This window comes from Mobula birostris, chromosome 11 (genome assembly GCF_030028105.1).
Source record: "Mobula birostris isolate sMobBir1 chromosome 11, sMobBir1.hap1, whole genome shotgun sequence".
Classification (NCBI taxonomy): Eukaryota; Metazoa; Chordata; class Chondrichthyes; order Myliobatiformes; family Myliobatidae; genus Mobula; species Mobula birostris.
In genome coordinates, this window is record NC_092380.1 from 48,705,920 (window position 1) to 48,731,035 (window position 25,116).

Genomic DNA, 25,116 nt, shown 5'->3' on the forward strand with positions numbered 1-25,116 from the left:
ATAATGAGAGTTCATACAGATTACCCTCCATAACTGTGGGCTGCTTTTATTAAAAACAGTAGGAACACGATCAATAATTTGACTCTGGTGGAGATTAGTAATGTGGTGGTTCAGCAGTAGCTCTTCTAAATGAGACAGTCTTTACTGTGCCAAGTGGATGTGGAGTTACTCAATAATTCATTACATTTGCAAAGAAGATGAATTATCAATTCATCCACCTAGTTACCCAGAATAATTTCCAGGCAAAAAACAAAAAGAAGCTGGAAATCGAATGGCAGGCTGCTTCGGGGGAGGGGGAAAGGGAAACAGAGTCCCCACCTCGGTGACAGACCAAGCCTGTAAAGCTGTAGGAACGGGGAGGGATGTTTGTGAATGGGTAGAGCTGTTAATGGCAGGCCAGGCAAACTGTTAGTGGTGACATGTTCACAGCAGCACAGCTGACAAACTGTGATATCCTTCATTACACCTCATGTACAGGTACCTGATCCTGGAATGTAATGTCAGGTGAGACGTACAAAGTCCAAAGTAAATTTATTATCTAAGTGCATATACGTCACCGTCTACAACCCTGAGATTTGTTTTCTTGCAGCCATGCATAACAAATCCATAATAGAATCAATGAAAGATTGCACCAACTTGGGCATCCAACCAGTGTGAAAAAGACAACAAGCTGTACAAATATTTTTTAAAAAAAGCAACAGTCATAAATAATCAATACATATTGGAATGTGAGATGAGGAGTCCTTGAAAGTGAGTCCATAGGTTGTGGGAGCATTTCAATGATAGGGTGAGTGAAGTTATTCCCTTTGGTTCAAAGCTGGTGGCTGAGGAGTAGTAACTGTTCCTGAACCTGGAGGTGTGAGTCCTGAGGCTCCTGTACCCCATTTCTGACGGCAGCAGTGAGAAGAGAGCATGTTCGGGGTCGTGGGGGTCCCTGGTGATGAGTGTTGCTGACCTGCAACGACGCTTCGTGTAGACGTGCTTCGTGATATGGGGAGGGCTTTATCCTTGATGGACTGGGCCATATCCACTAATTTCTGTAGGATCTCCCGTTCAAGTGCATTGGTGTTTCGATACCAGACTGTGATGCAGCCAGTCAGTATACTCTCCACCACACTTCTATATGAGTTTGTCAAAGTTTTAGATGTCACGCCGAATCTCTGCAAACTCCTAAGGAAGTAGAGGCGCTGCCGTGCTTTCTTCACATTTGCACTCACATGCTGAGCCCAGGACAGGTCCTCCAAAATGATAACACTGAGGAATTTAAAGTTGCTGACCCTCTCCACCTCTGATCCCCTGATGAGGACTGGCTCACAGACCTCTGATTTCCTTCTCCTGAAGTCAATACAGGTTTCCTCTGCCATCCGAAGGTAGAGCGTTCCTATGAAACAGTTCGTAAGCCGGAATGTCATAAAGCGAGGAAGCAATTACCATTTATTTATATGGGAAAAATTTGTGTGTTCACAGACTCAAAAAATAACCTACCAAATCATGCCAAATAACACATAAAACCTAAAATAACAGTAACATATAGTAAAAGCAGGAATGATATGATAAGTACACAGCCTATATAAAGTAGAAATACTTTTCTACAATCATTGCCGCACTGTTCTCCATAGTGAAAATCTCAGGCAAGCGCTCTCGGCAGAAACACTCTCTCCAGTAACCTTTAAGCTATGAAGCTGCCAAATCATACCAAATAACATAAAAATACATAAAAATATAAAGTAGAAATAATGTAGGTACAGTGTAGTATCACTTACCGGAATTGGGAAGACAGCACCGAGCACACTGATGATGGTGTGTTAGACTGAGTCATCGGAAGTTGGGGTGATGCAGTGGTCCCCAACCTCCAGGCAGCAAACCGATACCGATCCGTGGAGAATGCAGCGGTAGCTGGGACACCCCCAGCACATCTTTAAGAAACAAGCCAAAATAAACAAGCTAATTAATTAGATGCCGCCCGGCATGTAAATGTCGGCCCAGATCAGAGGCGACGCAATCAGCAATGTATGTGTTGGGTGCGTCCCGGCTACCACTGCATTCTCCACGGCAATGTATCGGTCCGCAGCCCGGGGGTTGGGGTGGTGAGACACTGGGGTGTCATCTCATCGTCGTCTGTTTCCATCAGGGCAGGCAGGTTATCTTCTTCTATGTCTGCCTGCCTCGATGTCGAAGGTCGAGGGTTGTTGTCTGCTGTGGCTGATGTGGAAGGCTTGAAAAACGACAGTATGCTTGACTGCTTAGCCTCGCGCATTTTTCTATCATACAGTTCTTTGTAAGCACTCAAACCGTCCTGCAAATATGCCCTAAACTACGTACCCTTTCAAAATTAAAGTTGTACTTTTCTGCAATCATTATTGTTGATTGCAGCAAAAATCTCATGCAGTTGTTTCACGTTCAGTTCCTGGACGACTTCACTTTCGGTCCGTTTGCTACTGCATTCGGTTTCGATTGTTATCCTTTCCTCTTCCAATTGCATCAGCTCTTCATCTATCAGTTCTTGGTCATGGGATGCCAAAACCTCTTCAACATCATCTTCGTCAACTTCCACAAGCCAAACTCACTTTGTCCTTACTTTGTTCACCACGATCGAAACACTTAATTATGTCTAGTTTTACGCTAAGTGTAACACCCTTACGAGCTCTTTTAGGTTTTTCCGATACCTTAGAACTCCTCTTGCTAACAGCAGCTCACTGGCAGAATTTTTTCGTGCGCTGTGTTTTTTTGTAACAGTGAAAACACCTGTTAGCGAAAACAGGTAACTAATGTAGGTCTTTCGTAACAGCGAGGTTTTGTAAAGCGAACATTCGAAAAGCGGGGGACACCTGTATTCATCTCCTTGGTCTTGTTGACATTGAGTGAGAGATTGTTGTTGTGGTACTGGTCAGCCAGATTTTCAATCTCCCTCCTTTATGCTGATTCATCACCACCTTTGGTTTGGCAAATAACAGCGTCAAAGTCAAAGTAAAATTCATTATCAGAGTACATACATGTCACCACATACAACTCTGAGATTCTTTCTTCCTGTGGGCATACGCAGCAAATCTGTACAACAGTTACTGTAAACAGAACCAGTCAAAGCAAGAGTATAGAGTCAACAAACTGCGCAAATGTGTGGATGACCAACGGCTGTATTTCATCATCAGAGCCGGAATCCTGTACATCCCATGTCTCTCTCTACATGTGTTACTGTATATTGTTTGCACAGAGGCTTACTGCCTTATTTCACCTGGCTTTAAAGTTAAATATATTCAATTTATTTATTTAGTGATACAGTGCAAAGTATTGCACTGCCCCAGCAACCCCCGACAGCCTCGATTTAACCCAAATCTAATTATGGAACAATTTACAATGAGCAATTAAAGTACCTGTAGGTCTTTGGTTTGTGGAGGAAACCGGAGCACCTGGGGACAACCCCCACATTCCACGGGGAGGAAGCACAGAGAGGCTTTACGCAGGACAGCAGAATTGAACACCCAACTGTGACGCCCCAAGTTGTGTTGTGTCCCAGGACTCCTGAGTACTTCCTAGTTTTATATGGGACGCTAGTAGTGGCTGGTTTACTTCACTTGTTTCATACATATGGTAACACAGCTGGTGGAGTGGACGTCCTACAGCTCTAGTGTCCTTTATTGATGATGTTCTTGTGAGTGCTCCTTATCTGATGCTGTGTGTGCCTGTGATGCTGCTGCAGATGTTATAATTGAACAAAGTCACTGGAGGGACACTGAGCTGGTGGATATTGAAGTGTTTTATTCAGCAAAAACCAGCAGCAGGCAGCGTGTTGAGGCTCTTTTGGAGGAAGAAGCCCGTCTGACCCAATATTATATGCTGGAGATTAAAGGACAATTGTATAGTATCTACAATGCTTCCTTTTGAATTACATCTAATTTTCATACCTCCTCCTTCACACCCGTACTTCAAACACTCAAAATGAATGTTAAAACCGTTGTCTGGTTTTCAATTAACTGGCATCCACAGCTTCAGGAAAATATTGTCCAGGGCTGCATTTTAAATTTAATCTACAATCCATGTTCAGGTCTAAAGATTGGTTGACGAAGTTAATATTTGCTATATATCCTAATTCCAAAATATGCCCTGACAGTTCCTCCTTTTGGCTCTCCTGGACAACAATAAAGTTGTTCTAGGAAAAGCCAAATCTTAAGGAGGTTCAAAATTCCCTATACTTCAGAATCCCTCCCCCAATTACTCTTATGTGCATCTGCATCTACGTCATCATCCATAATGTCTACTTACAAGACTGTAAGCAGAGATGATTTTAGAAATTTGACCAGCAGTCTTTAGAACGCAACTTCATCATTCATATGCTTGTTGCTTCCTTCCCTGCTGGCCGATTGTGGTTTAATCACATTCTTCATCTTCACCCCTTCAGTTTCTGATAGCTAAGACTCTGCAGTGGTTATCAGTGAATACTCTCTGGTCAGGGGCACCAGCAAGGAAAATGTATCTGGTTCATAGACCCTCTCATTGTTGTTGTGTGGTCCCTATTTGGATGACCGCAAGGACCTCACCCTGGTGGCACTCCCTTCAGTACTGTCCATTCAATCACTGAACCAACCACTGAAAGAACCCAGCTCATTTGTACTCACTCCCCATTCAGGCCGGGTGACTTTAGACACTGTGTGGATTTTCTTTTCTTTCTCGGTCTGCCCCACCATCAAAGTTGATGTCTTTGCAGTAAATCAGATCCCTTCCCATCTATTTTCCCCAGATGTTTTTCTCTAGTGAGATACACATCTGCCTTCAGCAACCAGTCTTCATTACAGAGTAGCATCACCCTGGTCAGGTCTGATGCAACCGGCTGGTGTTCATCGCTTGGGTTCTCTGTAATGGCATTGTCACCGGGTATACTTGATCTTCTGCTCCGTCTGTGAGGATGATAGGAAGGTGGGTTTAACCTGAGTCTAGTGTTTCTCTGGTGCCTCGCAGGGTCTGTCGACCAACCCAGGCTTATTCATCTGGAGCGTCACCCGTGGTTCTATCCACCTGCAAGTGAAACCTTTCTTTCAGCCACCTCTCTTACCATGAATTGGTCACCTAGTTGTGGGAGAAGTATCCTCTCTCCCTCTGGCTCTGTCTGGTCCACAAGATGTCTCTGCTGCTTTGCTCGATCCCTCGGTGTGTTACCCTGGTTACATTGATCCTTCCAACAGCTCCTTACTGTGCTCGACCCACCCCCGGGACCTCCTGAAGTGATTCCCACACATCACCCTGTCTCCCCTCCACACTGGAGGCTGTGATAGAACAAGGAACCCAGTGGAAAATCCTGGCAATTCTGGACAATGCTTCTCACCCTCTACGTGCCACCTTGGCTGAACAGAGGAACACTTTTAGTAATAGACTAAGACTACTGCACTGCTCCAAGGAGCACTATATGACGTCATTCTTACCCTTGGCCGTTAGACTCTATAATGAGTCAACCTATATCTGGGGAAGTGATGACCCCCTCCTGTTAGACTGTTTGTAGTAAATTATTTTTTATTCTTTCTTACTTCTCTTCTAATATTTGTACATCTGTGCAATTGTAATGCTACTGTGATGCTGTAATTTCCTTTGGGATCAATAAAGTATCTATCTGCTTGTGGCTGCTGTCTGTCTGTGGGCCATGTTAGCTGATTTGCAGGTCACACATGTTATTTCACCCTTTCCTGAGCCTCTGATAGCATCTCTCTTACTCAGTGTGTCTGTTCCCAGGATAGTACCTTCATTGTTTGGGCACACTCAGAAATTTACAGGAAGCTGCCCTCCCTCAATCTCAAGCACCTGAGGCTGATTTCTCTCCGCCCTCATTGTTTCACCTCCTGCACTGGTCATGTAAATCGCTTTTCCAGTTGCGGGCAAGGGTAGATACAGTTATGGATACTGACAGCCCTGTGTCCACTGATATTTCACTTTGCTAAACCCCTAACAAAAGTCTTGTATGCATCCGTGGACGACCACCACTGGCAATAGAAAATGCCATCAGCTGTTTGACCTCACCAGCTCCACAATCTGGTCAGCAGCCAAATCAGAAAGAGAGGCCACTGCTTTAGAAAGTGATCTTTACCCTTCCCTCATTTTTCAGAGCACTGTCTCCAACCATGGCCTGAGAAGCCACAGCTGTAACAAATCTTCTGCTTTACCCTCCCAAGTCTATTCCAGCAGTTCCTTGCTACGTGACCCAGCTGCCGGGACACAAGGCAAGTTCTCTGTGACATTACAGCAGCAACATTCACTACAGCCGCTTTACAACTTCTCTTCACCACCCCCCTCTAGTCTACCTCACTAGCACATGATACTATCATGGAGTGGGTCGATCCCAAAGCTAACTGCAAGTCTAAAGTTTCCTGGTGGGCTGCTACCCTGAATACTCCTCATATACTCGATATTTATGTTCTGCATGATCCATGGTAAGCTCATCAGCTGTCTGAACTATTGACATTATTGTTCCTCAATCACTCTCAGCTCCCCCCAGTCGCTGCCTCACTTCCCCCTTGAGGTGATATCTCTCTTCATTGCTGGCATTCGCGGTTGCCCATGTACCATCCTTCACGCCCTGGGCCATACTGTCCCACACATTCCTCAGACACTTTGCTTTTACCAACACATGGATACCTTTAGGGTGCAGCTGGTGAACTTCAATCATTTCCTTGAGCTTGTGCCAGAATTCTGCATTCTCGCAGGTGACCTGCAGCGAGGGCAACTCCGACGGAATGATCTGCTTCTCCCCGGCGCTGAGGGGCTTATGGATGTCTGTAATCAAAGTCAAGGGCAGGCTTGGGTCATCAGGTTCTCGAACTGACATTACCTAAACTCTAATGGTACCATCCTGACGGATATATCCTGAAACTGATCTCGGCCTGACATTGCCTAAACTCAATTGCTACCATCCTGACGGATATATCCTGAAACTGATCTCGGCCTGACATTGCCTAAACTCAATTGCTACCATCCTGACGGATATATCCTGAAACTGATCTCAGCCTGACATTGCCTAAACCCTAATGGTACCATCCTGACGGATATATCCTGAAACTGATCTCGGCCTGACATTGCCTAAACTCAATTGCTACCATCCTGACGGATATATCCTGAAACTGATCTCAGCCTGACATTGCCTAAACCCTAATGGTACCATCCTGACGGATATATCCTGAAACTGATCTCGGCCTGACATTGCCTAAACCCTAATGGTACCATCCTGACGGATATATCCTGAAACTGATCTCGGCCTGACATTGCCTAAACTCAATTGCTACCATCCTGACGGATATATCCTGAAACTGATCTCGGCCTGACATTGCCTAAACCCTAATGGTACCATCCTGACGGATATATCCTGAAACTGATCTCGGCCTGACATTGCCTAAACTCAATTGCTACCATCCTGACGGATATAACCTGAAATTGAGTAACCTCTCCCTCAAATATCTCCATGCTAATTCCCATATTATGCAAAATATGATGGATAAAAATTAAACAGTACACACTTAACATTGCAGGGTACGTGCTCTGCGATCTTCCACTTATATGCATCTGAACTAAGGCCTGGTGTATCTCTGTGCATTGAAAACTGCTACACCAAGGTTACAAACGTATTCTTAAAATGCGCATGTGTACGTACATATACACACACACTCACTCTCTCTCACTCTCTCTCTCACTCTCTCTCTCACTCTCTCTCACTCTCTCTCACTCTCTCTCACTCTCTCTCACTCTCTCTCACTCTCTCTCACTCTCTCTCACTCTCTCTCACTCTCTCTCACTCTCTCTCACTCTCTCTCACTCTCTCTCACTCTCTCTCACTCTCTCTTCCCGAAATGAGTATTCACGCACACCACTGGAGTCCCGAACCATCAGTAACCAACTTTCGCAACTGGTGGTCTGACTCACCAGATTAGCACACAAATGTTTAGTCTCTTACATAAACAGACATGCCCGCTCCTACACCACACTACTTCTCTGTCTACGGGTTCAGCTCTCTACCCTCTTTGTGATACCTCGAAGTCCCATACTCACTGACTCGAACAGATCCAAGTGTGAGTGGTAATTTTAAAAATACCCATCCACTTAGACTGCTGAAATCATTGGCCATGTGATGGTTTCCAGACAAACCCCCAAACATAACATGAACAGAGAGACACTAAAGCTATTGTATATAGAAATGTTTTATTGAACAAAAACGAGCAGCAGGCAACATATTAAGAACCTTTTGGAGGAAGAGGCCTGTTCACCCCAATATTACATGACATTTTGATATGCTAAAGATCAAAAGACAATTCTATATTTGCAACATATCTACAATGCTTCCTTTGAATTAGAAGAAGAAGAAAGCCCTTAACTCCGGGTGAAGTCAGTGGGACGTCGTCATTGACAGCTTTGTTTTTAGCAGGCTTTCTTGTTTTTACGAGGCCGAGTTGCTAGCTTGACACTAAACCCAACACGGATGGAAAGCGTGCGAGGGAGCCGGCTGGGTTCGAAGTCCGGCGCTGATGCCACAATACCACCAACCAGCCTCCTTTGAATTACTTTATATATAATTTCACACCTCCTTCTTCACACCCACACTCCAGACACCCAAAAATGAATGTTAATCAGCATTGTCTGGTTTTCCATTAACTGGCATCCTTGACTCCCTAAATTTGATCTACAATCCACGTTTTGGTCTAAAGATTGGTTGCAGAGGTTAGTTGCTGAAGTTAATATTTGCTGTTTACCCTAATTCCAGAATAAGCTCGAACACAAGAATGACTTTCAGGGCCGGAATTGGTTTATTATTGTCACATATACTGAGGTACAGTGAAAAGCTTGTCTTGCTCCGGGTTCATAGAGATCAATTCAATACATTGAGGTAGAACAAGGTAAAACAATAGCAACATAGAATAAAGTCTTAACAGCTACAGAGAAAGTGCAGTGCAGGTAAACAAAGTGCAAGATCGCAACGGTGTAGATTATGTGGTCAAAACTATCTTATTCTACTAAGGATCCATTTGATAGTCTTATGACAGCAGGGTGAAATGAGCTTTTAGGCTTTTGTATCTTCTGCCCAATGGAAGATGGGCGAAGAGAGAGTGTTCAGGATGGGTAATGTCAAATAGCAAAATAGTACAACTGCGGCTGACAAGGGGAGTCAGAGCTAATGTCAAAGCAAAAGAGAGGGCATGCAAAAATTAGCGGGAAGATAGAGCATTGGGAAGCTTTGAAAAACTTACCAAGAGCAATTAAAAGAATCATTAGGAGGGAAAAGATGAAATATGAAAGCAAGCTAGCAAATAATATAAAAGTGGATAGAAAAACCTTATTCAAGTATATATATATATATAAAAAAGAGAGAGATGAAAGTGGATATAAGACCACTAGAAAATGTGGCTGGAGAAATAATAATGGGGGCGAGGGACACATACAAAATGATGGAGGAATTCAGAAGGCCAGGCAGCATCTATGGAGAAAAGCATAGTTGACATTTCGGGCCAAGATCCTTCAGCAGGACTGGGGACAAGGAGATGGCTGATGAACTAAATGAGTATTTTGCATCATTCTTCACTGTGGAAGATACTAGCAGTGTGCCAGTTGTTTAAGGATGTGAGGGAAGAGAAGTGAGTGTAGTTAGTATTACAAGGGAGAAGGTCCTCAAAAAGCTGAAAGACCTAAGGGTACATAAGTCAACCAGAACAGATGAACTTCACCCCAGGGTTCTGAAAGAGGTAGTAATAGAGAATGTGGAGGCATTAGAAATGATCTTTCAAAAATCAGTGGACTCTGCCATGATGCCAGAGAACTGGAAAATTGCAGAACTCACCCCACTGTTTAAGTAAGGAGGAAGGCAGTAGAAAGGAAATTATAGACCAGTTAGCCTGACCTCAGTGGTTTGGAAGATGTTGGAGTCAATTGTTAAGGATGAGGTGATGGAGTACTTGGTGATGCAGGACAGGATAGGACAAAGTCAGTATGATTTCTTTAAGGGAAAATCTTGCCTGACAAACCTGTTGGAATTCTTTGAGGAGATTACAAGTAGGATAGATAAAGGGGATGTAGTGGATGTATATTTTGACTTTCAGAAGGCCTTTGACAAGGTGCCACACATGAGGCTGCTTACCAAGAAAAGCTACTAACATGGTTAGAGCATTGGCTGATTGGTAGAGGCAGCAAATGGGAATAAAAGGATCCTTTTCTGGTTAACTGTCACTGATGAGTGGTGTTCTGCAGGAGTCAGTGTTGGGCTCACTTCTTTTTGTGCTGTATATAAATGATTTAGATGATGAAATAGATAGCTTTGTTGCTATTTGCAGATGATACGAAGATTGATGGAGGGACAGGTAGGGTTGAGGAAACAAGCTGCAGAAGGTCTTAGAAGATTAGGATAATGAGGGAGAGAATGGCAAATGAAATACAATGTTGCAAAATGTATGATCATGCACTTTGGTAGTAGAAATAAATGTGCAGAATATTTTCTAAACGGGGAGAAAATCCAAAAACCTGAAATGCAAAAGGACTTGGGAGTCCTTGTACATAACACCCTAAAGGTTAACTTGCACATTGAGTCAGTGGTGAGGAATGCAAATGCAATGTTAACATTCATTTCAAGAGGTCTAGAATACAAGAGCAGGGATGTAATGCTGAGGCTATATAAGGCACCAGTAGGGTCTCACTTGAATATTTGAACAGTTTTGGGTTTCTCATCTGAGAAAAGATGTGCTGATATTGGAGTGGGTCCAGAGCAGGTTCACAAGGATGATTACAGAAATGAAAGGGTTATCATACGAGGAACATTTGATGGCTCTGGGTCTGTACTCACTGAACTTTAGAAGGATGAGGGGGGATCTCATTGAAACCTTTGGAATGTTGAAAGGTTTAGACAGAGTAGATGTAGAAAGGATGTTTCCCATAGTGGTGGTGTCTAGAAAAAGAGGACACAGCCTCAGGATAGAGGGGTGTCCATTTAAAACAGAGATGTGGAGGAATTTCTTTAGCCAGAGGGTGGTGAATTTGCAGAATTTGTTATTACATACAGCTGTGGAGGCCAGGTTGTTGGGTGTATTTGAAGGCAGAGCTTAATAGATTCTTGATTGGACATGGCATCAAAGGTTACCAGAAGAAGGCCGGGGAGTGGGGCTGGAGGAGTGGGAAAGGATCAACCATGATTGAATGGTGTAGCAGACTCGATGGGCCAAATAGCCTAATTCTGCTCCTGTGTCTTGTGGTTTTATGGACTTTTATTGTACTGGCAGCTTTCCGAGGCAGTAAAAAGTATAGATAGAGTCCATAGAGGAGAGGCTAGTTTCCGTGATCAGCCGATTAGTAGTCACAACTCTCTGCAATTTCTTATGGTAGGTTACAGAGCAGTTGCCATACCAAGCCGAGATGCATCAATAAAAATTGGTAAAGGTTGATGGGGACAAGCCAAATTTCTTTAGCGTCTTGAGGAAGCAGAGGTGTTGGTTAGCTTCCTTAACCATGGTGACTATGTGGTTGTACGAGTACAGTCTGTGCACCAGACCAGGTTTTCTCTGCACCTATGCAAACACGTACTTGTGCATATGACGATAGTAACTCAACCTTCACTTTGTGGTTCAATCCCAGTGTCTAGTGTGTCAAAGTGATGTTTTCACATTCTCTCTGAGGTTTCCTGGTTTCCTCCAATATCTCAAAGTGTGTTAATTGGCTACTGAAAATTACTCTCAAGTGTGGAAGTGAGTGGTGGAATCTGAGGGAGTCAATACAAATGTGGGGAGAATAAAATGGAGTTAATATAAAGCTAGTAATGCAGGTTTGATGGGCTGAATGGCTTACTTCTATGCTGTGTGGTTTCAAGACGGGAAGCAGACATCCCCTCGGTAAAATTTTCATCAGTTACTTGCTGTGACTCATTCAACCACTGAGTGTTGTTAATTATCAACCCAAAATAGGCGACAGAGCAACATAAATATTGTGTGCGCACAAAATCTTTGTGATTATTTTCCACAACAGGAATTTTGCAAACCATGCCCTCATGTCCTAGCCATGTCTTAAAAGAGCAGTGATCAGTTGGAGGTTTTGTTGAAAATGAGGTTCTGAATACTCCTGAGTTGTCATCTTGATATTGTCCCCAGTTGCTAAAATATTTTGTATTCGGACTGTTACAGTACTTTCTGCATTGGCAGTGTGAGGGGTGTGGATGAGGAAATTAACCCCCCCCCCCCAATTTCAGGGATAAGCTTTGAGTAACACTGTTCCAAATTCAGGAATGCTGCAAATATTTGCAATGTGAAATGAAATGTAAAAATGCTGGAAATATGCAGCAGTTAGTCAGCATCCAATTTAAAAAAAACAATGGTGCTTGTGTCCTTTTTGTGCCCTAAACTTAGTGGAACATTACAGGACTTTTAACAGGGGCATTAGCCTGCACAATCTGACACTGAGGTATCTGGGGTGATGTTAGGTCAGGGCGACAAAGCTTGGTTGGTGAATGAAATGGATTTTAAAGAAAGTCACAAAGACGGAGAATTAGAATGGTGTAAAAAGAGAATATGAGAGATCATGGACTAGTCAGTCAGGGGAGCTCAGAGAACTGTCTTTCTCTCAGAGATTGTATGGCTAGTGACAACTACAGTAATTAGGCAAGAGTGAAAGTCTAAGTGAACAAAATAAGGCTTTAAATTTTAATCTGGAGGCATTGCCAGACTGGGAATTAATGTAGATCAGTGAGCATTAAATGGTGGGTGAAAAAGTCTTGGTTTAAAAAAAAGTCCTTTACTTCTATCTGTCTTCTGGTAAAAAGCACATTTGATATTGCTGACACCCCAGACCATGCATGCTGTAGTTTACCTGATCAGTATCACTCGTTCGTCTCCAAGCATTTTCCTCAACACGCGAGTTCTACAACCAGATCAAATGTGAGCTTCAGCAACAATAGAGTAAAGATCTAAACGTCAGGGAATAACATCTCAAAAGATCAATCGGCTTGCAGGATTTCTTGGTTACTTGAGGTGCTCTGTCAGGGACATCACTGTTTGGTTTGAAATCCTTGTGATGCCTCTATAGTAGCAGTAAATTCTGTTTAAAGCAGTTTTTCTAAATGTTGGTAGGCATTCTTTCAGTGTGCCTCACTTGAAAGGCTCTCAAGACCTGGGGCCGAGAATGTGAGTTTGATATGGTACTGAGCCCCACAGCCCTGTTGTAACCTTGCCTAGCATACACTGAGCCTGCAAGTTTATTTGCCGTTATTGCTGATATTTTATATAAAAAGCTAAGCAAGTATCGACTGCACTGTAGTGCTATTTTACTAAACACAAAATACTCTGCAGATGCTGGGGTCAAAGCAACACTCACAACACACTGGAGGAACTCAGCAGGTCGGGCAGCATCCGTGGAAAAGATCAGTCAACGCTTCGGGCCGGAACCCTTCGTCAGGACTGAAGAGGGAAGGGGCAGAGGCCCTATAAAGAAGGTTGGGGGAGGGTGGGAAGGAGAAGTCTGGTAGGTTCCAGGTGAAAAACCAGTAAGGGGAAAGATAAAGGGGTGGGGGAGGGGAAGCAGGGAGGGGATAGGCAGGAAAGGTGAAGAAGGAATACGGGAAAGCACAATGGGTAGTAGAAGGAGGCGGAACCATAAGGGAGGTGATAGGCAGCTGGGGGAGGGGGCAGAGTGAAATAGGGATAGGGGAAGGGAGGGGGGAGGGAATTACTGGTAGTTGGAGAATTCTATGTTCATACCAAGGGGCTGGATACTACCTAGACGGTATATGAGGTGTTGCTCCTCCAACCTGAGTTTAGCCTCATCATGGCAGTAGATGAGGCCATGTATGGACATATCCGAATGGGAATGCGAAGTGCTATTTTACTGTTATGGTATTGGCTTTGATTAAAGACCTGGTGTAATAGTCGCATGCACACAGGTCACTCATACATTGTAGTAGTCACATGCACACAGGTTCTCTCACATGTTGTAATGGCCACATGCGCACAGTTTCATGCACGAGATAATGCTTGTGCGCAGATTCATATGCATATGGTAATAGCTTAATGTAGAAATATGTAGATGCACACACTTGCGTGTATACACAGGTGCACACACACTAACACACATGCATGGTAATACCCACATACACATTCAGATCAGAAATAAAAGGCATACAGTATAAAGAATAATAGAGGTGTACCAAACATAAAGAGGCCCTTCAACCAATCATGTCAATTCCAATCATCTATACTATTCGCAGTTACCCGCACTTGGTCCTTGTACCTGAGTGATTCAAGTGCCTATTCAGAATAAATGTTGTGAGGGTATCTGTCTCCACTGTCTTCTCAGACAGTCCCTTCTGGATTCAAACCACCCTCTGTTTCCCTCAGGTCCCTACTAAATACTTACTCCTTCCTCTAAACCTATTGTGTAACCTCTGGCTTCAGACACATCTACAGTGGCAATATCTAAACTACTATCTGCTGGTCTGCACGTCGACAGGAATATTCAAACTAACCAGAGTTCTTTTTAGAGCACAAGGTAATGTCGCAGCTCTGTAAAATCTGGTAAGGCCACACGGAGTATTGTGGCTTCATTCTAAGCAGAGTGTGGAAGCATTGGAGAGGCTGCAGAGGGGATTGACTGGGATGTTGCCTGGATTGGAGAACATGCCTTACGAGCTAGGGGTTTCCTCTTTGAAGCGATGGAGGACTGGTAGATGTACATAAGATTATGAGAGGTATAGATAAAGTGGACAGAGAGAGCAGCAATGGCTAATACGAGAGGACGTCCCTTTAAGGTGAGTGGAGGAAGGTTTAGGGGAGATCTCAGAGGTACAGTAAATTTTTTTACACAGAATGGTAGGTGTTTGAAACACACTGTCATTGGTGGTGGTAGAGGCTGATATGATAGGGACATTTAAGAGATTATTGGGTAGACACATGGATGAAAGAACAATGAAGGATTATGGGCTATGTAGGAGGGAAGGGTTAGATTGATCATGGATTAGGTTTAGGTCAGTACAACATTGTAGATAGAAGAGCCAGTACTGTTCCATGTTCTAATACTGGCAAATGTAGTTTACATGTAAATGTACATAGATAACCCCTACATAGATTGGCATGAAATCACACATGCGCCTGTAAACACATACAAAGGGATGTCCATTTATGGCCATGCCAATGCATTTCATCCATAAGAATGTTACTAAATGGGCCTGTTGCTGATTGAGTTTCTCTCTTGTGAACTGTCTTTTCAACAGAAGGCCAGCTAATTCCTGGGAGCAACTTTACCAATGAGTGCAACATTCCGGGGAACTTCATGTGCAGTGATGGCAGGTGTATTCCCGGGGCCTGGCAGTGTGACGGCCAGCCAGACTGCTTTGACAAGAGTGATGAAAAGGAGTGTCGTGAGTGATGGCTTTGTGTTTCTCGTAGACAGTTCCTGTTCCAAAATTTTCTGCAGGTGGTTTAATGTCCTCACTCTCTCTCAGGCTCATAATCGTCTGCGCTGAACGTGGTCGTCAGTCACACATCGGCTGAAAGATGGAAGCAGATTGGCAATAAATCACAGAGCATCCAAATATTTTACTGTCGGGGAAAAATGTGATGGATTGCCTAAAGGGACTAAATGCTCTGTGCACTTGCGTTTACCAGCCTTCACTGACTTTAAATAGCCACGTGTGACAGATTGAACCTTTCAACTGCTTTTATGGTCCTGCATTACAGCAGTAAAACCAAAAGTAAAAAAAAAGCGCAGTCAGTAATCCATTCTTGTGACAACCCAAGGACATGAAAGATAATGGAACATAGAACAGGAACAGGCCCTTTAGCGCCAGCCTCTGTGCTGATCATGATGTCAAGTTAAACTAATGAGGCACATGAGCCATATCCCTCCGCCCCTCCACTGCCCACATCTTCACATGTCTGCCTTAAAGCCTCTGAAATACCACCATTGCATCTGCTTTTTACCACCACCCCTGGCAATATATACCAGGCACCCACCACTCTCAGTGTTTTTAAAACAAAACCTTACTCCACACATCTCCTGTAAGCTTCCCCCTCTCACCTTAATGCCATGTCCTCAAGTTATTGACATTTCAACCCTGGATCTATGCCTCTGAAAAAAAGGATCTCGCGCTTTCCCAGCGTATATAACGAATAAACTCTTCTCGGGCTTCCAGCCGGGTACAGGTATCGATTATAACTGACGGTTCAGTGACAAATTCTGCCATCTTCACTGGGGATCCCTGATGGAGAAAACAGAGGTTGTCATTGAAACATCGGTTATAATCAATACCTGCACCCAGCTGCAAGCCCAAGAAGAGTTTATTCTTATCTGTGCCTCTCGTAATCTTATATCCTCTGTCAAGTCTCCCCTTAACTTCTGATGCTCCAGAGAAAACAATGCAAGTTTGTCCAAACTTCTCCTCACAGTTAAAACTCTCTGAGCCAGTCAGCAAAATGGTGAACCTCTGCTGCCATGTCCTTCCTGCAAATGGGGCAACCAGATCTGCAGACAACGTTCCAAATGTAGCCTGACCTAAAACTTTATATAGCTGCAACATAACTTCTGACTCCACATTCAGTGTCCCACGAAGGCAAGCTGTACCTTCTTTATCACCCTATCTACCCGTGTTGGTGTTATATAAAATATTAGATAAATTCAATCCCTTTTTCCCCTTTCTTGTTGGCAACAGAAGCAACAACATAAAGATAATGTTTAGTACACTCTCAGTACAATGATCCAGAAAACCCTTACTTGTCAGCTGCCTCGCATCTTCAGTGACCAGAATTTGAACCTGTCTCTCCACCCCCCCCACCCCCGCCTGTATTGAGTTTGCATGCTCTTCCTGTGACCATGTGAGTACTCTTGTTTCCAAAGCCATGTTGGTGGGTTAATTAGCTATTATAAAGTACCCTTCGGGTAAGTCACAGAAAAACTGAAGTAGAACTTGATTGGCAGTTCAGAAAGAACAATCTGCAGGACTACAGGGGAACAAGGGAATGGCTCTTTTGGGACCCAGCATGGAGCCATTGGACCAAAAGGTCCCCAATGTCATAGTAAGAAATAAATTGTTTAGTTTTAGAACATAAAACATCAAACAGTACAGCACAAATACAGGCCCTTCGGCCCACAATGTCGTACAAAACCAACTAAAAAGTAAATTTAAAAAACCTCTTTTAAAAAAAAAAAAAATAATAATGCTTCCTATCTACACAATCTCCCTATCCCTGCATCTTCTTCGTCTTCATGTGCCTATCTAAACGTCTCTTAAAAGCCTCCAATGTATTTGCCTCTACCACCATACCAGGCAGTGAAGAGCCAGCTTAGCTCACGTTGGTCCTCTTGCTCTCTCAATCTCCCAAAAAGCAGGGACAGGGTCAAGCAGTTTGCCATTTGTGCATCAGAGCTCACCAGCTAGTTAAGCATTAGCTTGCAGCAGTGCTGGAAGTACCTGAAGTGGTGTTAACCGATGTGGATCGACTTAAAGCTGGGGGAAACAGCTATGAAATATTTGGTTTCAACATTAAGAACAACTTACAAAAACAACTCCTCGCCCTCCTCCACCATGTTTCTCAAGTAAACAAAATGACCACATTAAACCTAATTCTGATTCTGATTGTTACCACTCTTGTGAATTATTCCGTGACGATCTTCATAGGGCACAGCAGAACCCAATGCAACACTGTTGTTTAGAACAGGGTGCAAGAACGTGTCCAGAAGCTGCACGCTAGTCATTTTAACTTCAATGAAGATGGGCATGACTGCAGATGCTGTAACTTGGAGCATCAAACAATATGCTGGGGGAGCTCAGTTCACTTGAGTTCCTTGTGTAGATTGACACTCCATTTTAACCTCGTGAAGAAGCTTTATAAAAATATTAAAAAGGGAAATATTAATAAGCAGTTTAATAAATTTGGACTGGTTCTTCTTTATTAGTTCAATAAGGAGATTGAAGTAATGAAAAAGAACCAGCCCAGATTTATTAAAAACAAATCATGTTTAATGATTCGAGATAGGTTTTTTTTTCTTGCGGAGAGGTGATGGAGCACGCATCACTGGAAATACATATGGTCTGCTTGGGGGTATGTAGAAGGAAGTTGATCCCATTAGGAGGTGTCCCTGGTTCTGAAGCAACAGACAAAGCCGTGTTAGGCATGCGTCAGAAGGAGTAGCATGTTTATTGGACCAACTTTTTCAATCAGGTAGTTGTTAATGATCTGGAGCTTTCGATGTGCTGGGGTGTTGAACTTATGATCAGTCAGTGTCTTATGTTAAAACAATTGTTTAACAACAGTGAGGTGTGTGAGAGTAACCTGAGAACCAAAGGTTCGTTTATTTATTATCAAAGTATACAACTCTGAAGCTCTTCTTCTCCAGATAGCCATGAAACCAAAAAAGAAAAGAAAGGCAGCACAGTCGTCAACCCCCAAATCCCCTCTCCCCGCACAAAAATAAGAACAAAAACAGAATAGGCACATCGGCCCCCAAATCCTCTCTCCCATGCAAAAAAACAAACAAAAACAGAGCAGGCACTTCAACCCTCAAATCCCCTCCCTGCACAAAAGAAAATGAGAAAGATCGGGCAAATAACCCAATATAAAAAAACTGTAGGATGGCTTTAAATTTATCCCATCCCCAATCCCTCTCAGCCTCTGAACCTAGGCAGAGGAATAGGGTCTCAGAGTTCCTGATCATACATCATCTCTTGTCACTCTGTAGCACAGGCTTTGCAAGTTCTGACCAGTAGCAATAGATGCTGGATTATTCCTGCCTCCAGTTTGTTAGTGAAATATTCACGTGGAGTTGGACCACACAGAAACAGGCCCTTCAGCCCATCAGGTCCTTGCCAACCCATTTACATTAATGCTATGCTAAACCTGAAATCAATCTCTCCATATTCCCATAAACTTCTCCCACCCCCCTCGGGTTCTACCCCTCACCCACACACTAGGGATCATTTACAATGGCCATATAACTCACCAACCCAAGCATCTTGTGGATGTGGGGGAAAACTGGAGTACCTGGAGGAAGCCCTCACGGTCACAGGGAGAACTGTGCAGACTTTGCACAAACTGGGCACCAGAAGTCAGGATTGAGCCTGGGCTGCTGGAGCTGTGGCATCAGCTCCATCTATTTAACAGGGGTTCCCACCCTGGGGTCTATGGAGCCCTCAGTTAATGATAGGGGCCCATGGCATGAAAAAGATAGGGAACCCTGTATAATAGTGAACATTGCATGTGCAGGATGCACTTGAAGACTTAAAGAAATCCCAGTCTTCAATAGCCATTTTTTTCACAGGTTGTAGACCTTGTTGGCAAAGTCAATATTCATTCTCCATCCCAAAATTAGATAGGAAAATCAGCTGCTGCTCTACACACAGCAAGATCACACTAAAGATACCAGATAAGCTCCTTTAGTTGTTGTTCACAGTTAAATAAGTACCTGCACGTCAGGGAGAACCCCACTGACCTTTATATTAGTACCCTGAAGCACTTAATGCCCCATTCACACGTCCAACTCTGCAACCTCTTTCATTGCTGGTAGGGTTCAAGCACACTATGTACTTTCCACCTGGAATTACCTGCTGTTCTGTTTTTGACACCAAGTTGCATTTTGGCCGATCTTCTCAATAATTTTGCAGAGGTGGACGGCGAAAGAAAGAGGGGCTGTTGGAAAGTGGAGTGTTAAATCACAGGTGACAGATCTCTCCCTTACCCAGGGATGTCTGATGGGAAAGGCAGTGCAGGCAGAGGGAGGGATAAATTTATTGGCTGACTTGCTCAGGCATTATTTCTAATACGATGATTTAAAACGGATTGCAATTTTTTCTCATGATGGGTGAGTGGTCAGGGTAGACCTGTTTTTTTTTAATGGAAGTTCACGGCTTAAGGTTTCGTGACCTGCAGATTTTTGCGCCCATGATGAAATATATCTGTGTGTCATCTTAACTTTTGCTTTGGTTTTCTCTCTCATCTTTTTATCTCATTGTCCTACAGCAAGAGTCAAATCCAAATGTGCTCCAACCTTTTACCCCTGCGCCAGTGGCGTGCATTGTATTATCGGGCGTTTCCGGTGTAACGGATTCGAGGATTGTCCAGATGGCAGTGATGAAGAAAACTGCAGTAAGTTCTTCTATTACCAGATTAGTCTATAGTTTTGAAAGGAAGAGACTGACCCTGGTGATGCACACAAAATGCTGGATGAGCTCAGCAAGCCAGGCAGCATCTATGGAAAAGAGTAAATAATTGACATTTCAGGCCGAGACCCTTCTGCCCAAAGTGTGTCTTCTCCACAGATGCTGCCTGGCCTGCTGAGTTCCTCCAGCAATTTGTGTGCATTGCTTTGGAATTTCCACCATCTGCAGACTTTCTTGTGTCTGACTAACCCTGGTAGCCCATAATTAGGCCTGTGGGATTTTAATTCCACACCCCAACAGTTGGAGAATTTTTATCTTGGTTTCCATTTATTCCTGGAGGATTCATCACATAATTTTTCCTCCTCCGTTAGTTTGGCTGAGTGAGATTTACTTTCCCTGTGTTTTTACTGTGTGGTAAATAAAGCAAAAGGGCCAAAACTGTAGTTAAAAGAATCGGTAATTGGTTCCTATTGACACTTTTAGTGAGATAGAGTGAAAAGGTTTTGGTCACAGAGAGATCATTCCAGACGCAAGTGCGTTGAGGTAGTAGAACCGCAAAAAAGCAATGTAGAATGTAGTGTTACATTGACAGAGAAAGTGCAGTCTAGGTAGGCAAATAGGCAGAGGGTCCACGGCAAGGTAGAATGATTGATTAAGAGTTCATTGTTGTCAATAACCATGTCCCTTCAAGACTCTTATAACAGTAGGAGTAAATAAGGTGCCACAGCTGATTTTATTGAAGATTAATCCTTAATTTCTGGTGAATTGGTGATTGATGTGGACATCTGGGAATTCTAAACTTTGTCTCATTTCTGACATTCCTGAACCTGCTCCGTGCCTTTTCATTCCCTTTGCTATTTCTAGCCTCTTGTAGCCCTCAAGTAGGCACACAGCACTCGCTGACCGTGTGTGTTCACTCTTCTAGACAGACACCAATTTACTGTCCCCTGCCACTTTGGATCCTTTAGAAAGGTTCACCTAATTTACCCAGTGTCATTTTGTAATCCCGAAGGGTCCAAGGATTACTACCATTCTAAGGAACAGCCTGATTGTTGCTGCAGGAACATATTGTGATGCATTGTGAATCCTTGAGTTTATCCTGTCAGAACATTTTGTGCTGACTGACTGACTGACAGGATGTTACACGTCACTGTTTTGGTCACAACTGCAGCAACCACCTTGCAATGGGGATTTGTATTAGTATCTAATACTCTCATTTTCACACTCACTCGATCACCTCACCCTGACGACATTTCTGAAGACTATAAGAGAATCCTAGTGGACAGGGAGCACTGAATCAAAACCTGTGCAAGACCAAAGCACAAAGAGCAGAATTAGGGCATTTGGCCCATTGAGTCTGCTCTATCATTCAATCATGGCTGATTTATTATTCCTCTCAACCCCATTCACCTGACTTCTCCCCGTAACCTTTGACGCCCCAACTAATCAAGAACCTGTCAACCTCTGCTTTAAATGTACCCAATGACTTGGCCTTCCACAGCCATCTGTGACAATAAATCCCAGAGATTTATCTCCCACCCAGCTGAAGAAGTTCCTCCACATCTCTGTAGACAAAGAATTAACAAGAATTCCTGGAAAGCTTGTATCGGAGGCATTTGATCAAAGTGGTTTCAATGGTTGTCTTCTCCCTAAACCTTCCACAGGGCTTCGCTGGTTACTCATCCTTAAAGCTGTAAGATCACTGTATCTAATCGTATTTGACGGTCTGCAGTCATCTATCCCTGACCCCATTTGTTGGCGTGCTCCAGCGATGGCGTGTTAATTCAACTCTCTTGTCTTCTGCAAAAGGAAACAGCTTCAGGACTTCACTGCCGTGCTTTCACTGTGGTGAAGTCATCTCAGCACCTTTGACCCTTCCTGCTCCCGGAGGACATGACTGCTGGCTGCCATCTGTTGACAACCTTTGTTCTGGCCGGTGAAGTGAGGGTACCTGGAGACTCAGTGACTCCCGGTAGGAGGGAAGAGGTTCAAGGAACCACCAGGCAAGGCATGATTCTCGGTGTCACATCAAGCAAAGGAAAGATACGGCACAGAACTGAGTTTGTGATGGTTCTTCAGTGCAGTTATGCAATTAGTTTCTCTTCCTTGCCCCCTCCCAGAACAAATACATCCCCTACAATTATTAATTCTGTTTCACCAGAAATGTGTTACTGAATCTGCTTCAGGTCATATGATCCAAACCATAAACTGTGTAAAATAGAACCTCTCCTTATCTCTGGCTCTTTTATAGAATACTATAGCACAGAAACAGGCCCTTTGGCCCATCTAGTCCAAGCCTTCTTGACATCCTGCCTAGTCCCATCTACCTGCACTGCACCATAGTCCTTCATACCCCACATCTATCTACCTATCCAATCTTCTCTTGTGAAGCAGTTAAAGCCTGAATCCACCACTTCTGCCAGCAGTTCGTTCTGCACTCACCAGCCGCTGGGTGAGGAAGTTCCTCCTTTAAGTAGTTCACCTTTCATCCTAAACCCATAACCTCTAGTTCTAGTCTCACCCAACTTGAAGGGAAAAAGATTGCATACATTTACCCCATCTATACCCCTCATAATTGTATCTTGTATCTCTCTAAAAGATTTCCCCTCATTCCCCTGCACTCCCGGGAATAAAATCCGAAGCTTTCCCTAGAACTCAGGTCCTCAAGTCCCAGCAACACCTTTCATCCAGTCTGTTTAATCTGGTTATGGACATTCCTACAGCGGTCACAGCTGCCTCAGGAGATCACTCAGAGCAGTGCTAAGCTTTCAGAATAATCCGGCAGCTTCTGAGCTGCAGACGGGATGTAGTTGCACAGAGTAGGGTGGAAGGTCCAGGAGATACTGAATCCCATGGTGGAAGGTCCAGGGGACACTGAATCCCATGGTGGAAGGTCCAGGGGACACTGAATCCCATGGTGGAAGGTCCAGGGGACACTGAATCCCATGATGGAAGGTCCAGGGGACACTGAATCCCATGGTGGAAGGTCCAGGAGATACTGAATCCCATGGTGGAAGGTCCAGGAGATACTGAATCCCATGGTGGAAGGTCCAGGAGACACTGAATCCCAGGGTGGAAGGTCCAGGAGATACTGAATCCCATGGTGGAAGGTCCAGGACAATCTGAATCCTCGCCTCTGGCACCAAGAAAACAAGTCGAGAGCTTACTCTGCTGCTTGTTGGAATGACGGAGCTGTGAATTCCTGCACCTTGACTGGACTACTGCCAAGCTGTTGAAAACTTGTGGCCATCTGCATGAGTGAGGCATGAGCGAGGTCGATTGGTGGGTATACCTTTTGGAGAAGTGATGGTGACTTCTAGAGTATTCTTGTAGAGGAAAGCAGCCGATTGTGTTGTTGGGTAAGTGAGGAAGTTTTATTTATGTACAAAGTAGGGTGGTCACTGATGTCAGCTGTTGACTGAGGTGATGCAATAACACTTAAGCAACGTGCCTGAGTATCCTCCATCTGCAAGTCTCTGTGGCACATTGCTCCATTCAGTGAAGATCGGCGCAGGCCTCCATTGTCCAGCCCCGCTTTAAAGACCAAGTTAACGAAGGATGCATTAGATTTGCGTCCACAGCACCCCGCAGAGCCCTTCAGCAACAGAAGCAGGTGTTGGAAGGTCTGACGGTCCTCCAAGTATCTTGTAGAGGCATGTATCATTTTAGTGAGCTTCCTCTGGACTGAAGTTATTATCCATGCCAGCCAGGGATGTGGGTTTGGATGGAGGGGAAAACGCCAAGCACCATGGAAGGGTTACTGGCCTGAAACACTACCTGTGCTCCTCCCTCCTCAGATGCTGCCTGACCCACTAAGTACTTACAGCATTTTCTGTTTTAATTTCAGATTTACAGAGTAGCATTTTTTTGTGTGTGTTTTATTGTGGAGGAGTAACTTTTGCATAGTGCCAAGGTTGACTACTTAAATCCTTTCATGCAATAAACTGGTTTGCTGGTGGAGGGGACTGAGGTGGTGGGGGGGGGGGTGTTGAGCAGGGTCTCTTTCAGCTGGCATCCCTGATCTAACCACTGGAGCCCTGGAGATGCCCAGCCCATCAAACAGGACAGCCCAAACCACCATGATGTCTGATTTACACACACACAATGCTGGAGGAGTTCAGCAGGCCAGGCAGCATCTATGGAAAACAGTGCAGTCAACGTTTCGATCTGCTGAATGTTTCTAGCATTCTGTATGTTTTTATTTCAGAGTTCCAGCATCTGCAGCTTTTGTTTCACTCTGCACTTCTCCACTGTCTTTCCCCACGTTACCCATTCCCAACCCCAAGGATCACCTCCTCTCTTCCCATCCCCAATTACCCAACAATATACATTACTTTCATAGCCTGTTCTGATCATCGTACACTTTCAGTAAAAGAAGCCTAAAGATAAGTTTGGTTTGGACATTTGGATGGCAATGACTTTCCTGTGCGTAAGTAGGTTATTGACCCTGAGCTTCTTAGTGAAGACCATGCCGTAGCATGGAGGGAGGGATGTAGTAGACCAGGATATCCAGCCACCACTACTTTGAACAACAGTAACACTATAAATGAAATAGGTCTATTATTGCCACATCTGCTGAGGTAGAGTGAAAAACTTGCCTTGCATTCTGTTCACACAGATCAGATCACTACCCAGTGCAAGGTAAAGTAATAACAGAATGCAGAATAAAGTGTAACAGGCACAGAGAAGGTGCAGTTTTGGTTTTAAAGGTCCAATTTAATGTCAGAGAAATGTATACAATATACATCCCTGAAATGCTTTTTCTTCATAAGCACTCACAAAAACAGAGAAGTGCCCCAAAGAATGAACGACAGTTAGACATGAGAACACCAAAGTTCACCCCCCAGTTCCCCCCCGTGTGTAAGTGGCAGCAAGCTACAATCCCCTCTCCCCTTCCAGCAAACAAAAAGCGCACCCGCTACCGAGCACAAGCGTGAGCTAAGCAATAGCAAAGACACAGACTTGCAGTTACCCCAAAGACTATCGCATTTCATCCAGCATTCGACAAACCACAGGTTCTCTCTCTCCCTAAT

At 44.0% G+C, this 25,116-nt stretch overlaps 1 protein-coding gene across 4 annotated transcripts in view; it reads left to right on the plus strand.

The window, feature by feature from the left end:
* Window positions 1-25,116, plus strand: part of ldlrad3 (low density lipoprotein receptor class A domain containing 3) — a 143,445-nt gene that overhangs the window by 59,806 nt on the left and 58,523 nt on the right. For all 4 annotated transcript variants that reach the window (XM_072272199.1, XM_072272200.1, XM_072272201.1 and 1 more), the window contains exons 2-3: window positions 15,203-15,349; window positions 19,944-20,069. In XM_072272199.1, coding sequence (XP_072128300.1) covers window positions 15,203-15,349; window positions 19,944-20,069 — 273 coding nt within the window. The remainder of the gene's footprint in view (window positions 1-15,202; window positions 15,350-19,943; window positions 20,070-25,116) is intronic.